Source organism: Protomyctophum parallelum (genome assembly GCF_964188405.1).
Source record: "Protomyctophum parallelum genome assembly, chromosome: 19".
Lineage (NCBI taxonomy): Eukaryota > Metazoa > Chordata > Actinopteri > Myctophiformes > Myctophidae > Protomyctophum > Protomyctophum parallelum.
In genome coordinates this window covers 365,573-370,850 of record NC_139717.1, presented here as the reverse complement: position 1 = coordinate 370,850, position 5,278 = coordinate 365,573, and the positions used below count along the sequence as shown (strand labels likewise).

Genomic DNA, 5,278 nt, shown 5'->3' with positions numbered 1-5,278 from the left:
AAAGTCCCTCAGCATCGCTGCAGGAAATATCCAATTACCTCACAGGACACGGACAACAGGTGCTTATATTATATGCACGCACGCTCGCACGCACGCACGCACGCACACACACACGCAAACACACACACACACACACACACACACACACACACACACACACACACACACACACACACGCACACACACACACACACACACACATACATGCATGCATATTATCCACACACAGACACATTATTTCACTCTGTTCTGTCAGTTCCACTGCACACACACTAACTGCAGCACCCCTTAAGGCTGTTTTATAATGACGTGCCCCAGACTTTAGAAATGACTGAGGTGTCGGAGAAGCTTTACGCTTTAGTTGTTGAATGGTCTCTTAAAACACCTCTTAAAAAGCTGACTTGTCTTTATGTGGTGGTGCCTTCATGTTGAGTCCCCACACCCCACTATTCTTGTCCTGTTAACCCATTCTGACCTGAGATCAGATTCATACGAGGTTTCCACTGGACACACACTGGTCTGATTAACCCATTCTGACCTGAGATCAGATTCATACGAGGTTTCCACTGGACACACACTGGTCTGATTAACCCATTCTGACCTGAGATCAGATTCATACGAGGTTTCCACTGGACACACACTGGTCTGATTAACCCATTCTGACCTGAGATCAGATTCATACGAGGTTTCCACTGGACACACACTGGTCTGATTAATTATCCTTGTGATTGTCTTTGTGTTTTAAAAACCCATTTGGGGCTTTTTGACATGACATAGTTTGAGAATGACTGAAAAGAAAAAGAAAAAGAAAAACAACCTCAAACTTTCAGAAAACTGTTTAAAATACATTTGTAGAATCGTCCTATAGACACTGTCAACAGAGCGTCGTAGTCCCTCCCCCTTTCAGAATGACGAGTGCCCCAGGAAATGAATCCCAATGCATTTCTCCTCAAAGGCTTTTCTTAAAGTATTTATTTAAAGACGGTTACGCCGCGGACAAAGCCAACTCGGATCGTGACAAATCATGACAATGAACACAATATTTTGGGGCCGATCAAATAATTAGAAAGAAGAAAATAAAGGCAGGAGACAACACTATTTGTTTTGTGTTTCTTATACATTTTTTGATCGGCCCAAAACATTGTGCTCATTGTCATGATTTGTCACGATCCGAGTTGGCTTTGTCCGCGGCGTAACAGTCTTTAATCAGACAAGTGTGTGTCCAGTGGAAACCTCGTATGAATCTGATCTCAGGTCAGAATGGGTTAAATAGGAGGGGTTGCACCACTCAGAGATACACATAGCTGTCTATAGGAGCGGTTGCACCACTCAAAAAGGGCAGGGTAGGTCCTTCTACACTTTTTTTGAGTTGAGTTGAGTTTTTCTTCTGTCTAATTAATTTAGTTCGGCCCCAAAACATGTGTTTATTCACTTTACTGTCATGATTTGGTCAACTGGGCTCAGGCTGTTGTCTTTGTCGGTTACGGATCTTTAAATGAATGTTTTTTGAAACGCGTCTATGGGGGAAAAATGAATGGGGAATTATGTCCTGGTGCCTCGGCGTCCGGAAGTGTTAACGGCAGTCATGGGCACTAGATTTGCCCGTATACCTCAGGATTAAAGGGACACTTCACCCTTTTTGCAAAAAGATATATGTTAATGACGTTTAGAAGCTTTAGATCACTTTCCTGGGGGTCTTTATGTGTGTAATATGTGGTTTTAGATTGTAGCAGTGAGCCTGTTGTCTCTGATGTCATGGACACTGGTCTCACTACCTTCCTGGAATACAATTCCCATAATTCTTTGGTGCACTGCTCCTCCTTGTGGATAGGGGGAGAGCTGTCTTACTGAGACAACATGTAGTCCAGGAAGGAAGTGAGCCCAGTGTCCATGACATCAGAGACACCAGGCTCACTGCTACAATCTAAAATATCTAAAACCACATATTACACACATAAAGACCCCCAGGAAAGTGTTCAAAAGCTTCTAAACGTCATTAACATATATCTTTTTGCAAAAAGGGTGAAGTGTCCCTTTAACGGGCATATACAGAAAGATTAACGGGACTTTCCTGTAATATAAACACATCCATATTCCAGGCCTTTTGCGCAGTGACCCCTTACCCTTCTGGACGGTTCTGTACAGTATGTACAGTAGTACAAAAATTACAAAAAAAAGATTGATGCATGCTCTATGAATATTTGAAGTTTTTCCAGAAAAAAACTCAGGTCAGGATTTAGAAGGCATTTTTTTTTAGAATGGGCCTCGGTCCAAAATAAACGTGTTAAGAACAGGCATTACGTGCATGAGATGAGATATAAATATTAAAAACCATAAAAGCCACATTACGCCACAGAAGAGTCAGATCTAACCACTTTAATCAGACCAGTGTGTGTCCAGTGGAAACCTCGTATGAATCTGATCTCAGGTCAGAATGGGTTAATCAGACCAGTGTGTGTCCGGTGGAAACCTCGTATGAATCTGATCTCAGGTCAGAATGGGTTAATCCACGTATGAATTATGAAGGCGCAGGACGCCATGGTAGGACTAATTTATCGGTTAAATCCATCATGGTTTCCTCCTCCTGGGACTCACTCTCTCTCTTTTATTTTTCTTCTCTTCTCGCCCGCCCATTCTTTCATCCTGTCTTCTTTCCTTCCTTTGGCTCGTCTGTCTGTCTGTCTGTCTGTCTGTCTGTCTGTCTGTCTGTCTGTCTGTCTGTCTGTCTGTCTGTCTGTCTGTCTGTCTGTCTGTCTGTCTGTTCTCTATCTCTATCTCTCTATCTCTCTCTCTCTGTCTCTGTCTCTGTCTCTGTCTCTCTGTCTCTGTCTCTGTCTCTATCTCTCTTACTAGATTTGAAATGTATTCAAATCTAGTAACTAGTAACTACAAATTTCAAATAATTGTAGTGGAGTGAAAGTAAAACTTTTGCCTCTGACATGTAGTGGCGTAGAAGTAAATGTACTGGAAATTTGGAAATAATACTCAAGCAGTACAAATATTTCAAAATCTTACTTATCCCATTTTGGGCGGGAACCCCTTTTGGTGGAGAAAAATAGCTATTCAAAATTAGCAGACCTACAAGCTCATAGCGCGCCACCGAGTGGCGCGCTATGAGCTTGTAGGTCTGCTATTTTTGAAAAATCGAAGAACGACTGACATAGAAACATAGCTTTTTCAGAAAGCTGTCAGGATGTAGAAGACACTTTTAGAATCTGATCTCAGGTCAGAATGGGTTAAGCATACAGTACTTAAGTAAAAGTACTTAGTTACTTTCCACCACTGACAACAATACAGGAGAGGCGGTGGGGATGCTCTCTGGAACAAGGTTCTGCACGCTGTCTGAGGCCATCGTAATTATTACATTAAGCTGCTGGCCTTCCTTTCCTTGGTAACATAAGCACACACACTCACATGTGCGCGGCACTGCGTGCACACACACACACACACACACACACTCACGTGTGAGCGGCACTGTGCACACGCACGCACGGCGCACACACACACACACAGAAAACCTGTAGGACTTTATTAAAAAATTCCGTGAGAGACTTGGACAGATAGATTAGTAGTCATGGCTGCAGAGAAGAAGGGCCAGAAGCCAGAACTCTGTGTGGGACGTTTGACTTGTAGAAGGCGTTTAACACATTTAAACCCCATGAACACTGTGTGGGACGTTTGACTTGTAGAAGGCGTTTAACACATTTAAACCCCAGAACACTGTGTGGGACGTTTGACTTGTAGAAGGCGTTTAACACATTTAAACCCCATGAACACTGTGTGGGACGTTTGACTTGTAGAAGGCGTTTAACACATTTAAACCCCATGAACACTGTGTGGGACGTTTGACTTGTAGAAGGCGTTTAACACATTTAAACCCCAGAACACTGTGTGGGACGTTTGACTTGTAGAAGGCGTTTAACACATTTAAACCCCATGAACACTGTGTGGGACGTTTGACTTGTAGAAGGCGTTTAACACATTTAAACCCCATGAACACTGTGTGGGACGTTTGACTTGTAGAAGGCGTTTAACACATTTAAACCCCAGAACACTGTGTGGGACGTTTGACTTGTAGAAGGCGTTTAACACATTTAAACCCCATGAACACTGTGTGGGACGTTTGACTTGTAGAAGGCGTTTAACACATTTAAACCCCATGAACACTGTGTGGGACGTTTGACTTGTAGAAGGCGTTTAACACATTTAAACCCCAGAACACTGTGTGGGACGTTTGACTTGTAGAAGGCGTTTAACACATTTAAACCCCATGAACACTGTGTGGGACGTTTGACTTGTAGAAGGCGTTTAACACATTTAAACCCCATGAACACTGTGTGGGACGTTTGACTTGTAGAAGGCGTTTAACACATTTAAACCCCAGAACACTGTGTGGGACGTTTGACTTGTAGAAGGCGTTTAACACATTTAAACCCCATGAACACTGTGTGGGACGTTTGACTTGTAGAAGGCGTTTAACACATTTAAACCCCATGAACACTGTGTGGGACGTTTGACTTGTAGAAGGCGTTTAACACATTTAAACCCCAGAACACTGTGTGGGACGTTTGACTTGTAGAAGGCGTTTAACACATTTAAACCCCATGAACACTGTGTGGGACGTTTGACTTGTAGAAGGCGTTTAACACATTTAAACCCCATGAACACTGTGTGGGACGTTTGACTTGTAGAAGGCGTTTAACACATTTAAACCCCAGAACTCTGTGTGGGACGTTTGACTTGTAGAAGGCGTTTAACACATTTAAACCCCATGAACACTGTGTGGGACGTTTGACTTGTAGAAGGCGTTTAACACATTTAAACCCCAGAACTCTGTGTGGGACGTTTGACTTGTAGAAGGCGTTTAACACATTTAAACCCCATGAACACTGTGTGGGACGTTTGACTTGTAGAAGGCGTTTAACACATTTAAACCCCATGAACACTGTGTGGGACGTTTGACTTGTAGAAGGCGTTTAACACATTTAAACCCCATGAACACTGTGTGGGACGTTTGACTTGTAGAAGGCGTTTAACACATTTAAACCCCCAGAACACTGTGTGGGACGTTTGACTTGTAGAAGGCGTTTAACACATTTAAACCCCATGAACACTGTGTGGGACGTTTGACTTGTAGAAGGCGTTTAACACATTTAAACCCCATGAACACTGTGTGGGACGTTTGACTTGTAGAAGGCGTTTAACACATTTAAACCCCATGAACACTGTGTGGGACGTTTGACTTGTAGAAGGCGTTTAACACATTTAAACCCCAGAA

The 5,278-nt window shown here is 42.9% G+C and overlaps 1 protein-coding gene across 1 annotated transcript in view; it reads right to left on the bottom strand.

Moving 5' to 3' along the window:
* Positions 1-3,352, bottom strand: part of scara5 (scavenger receptor class A, member 5 (putative)) — a gene marked incomplete at its 5' end in the record, with an annotated part of 93,401 nt that extends 90,049 nt beyond the window's left edge. Inside the window, one exon of the mRNA XM_083789905.1 lies at positions 3,274-3,352. Within this exon, the coding sequence (XP_083646031.1) occupies positions 3,274-3,352 (79 nt within the window). The remainder of the gene's footprint in view (positions 1-3,273) is intronic.
* Positions 3,353-5,278: the final 1,926 nt, after the last annotated feature.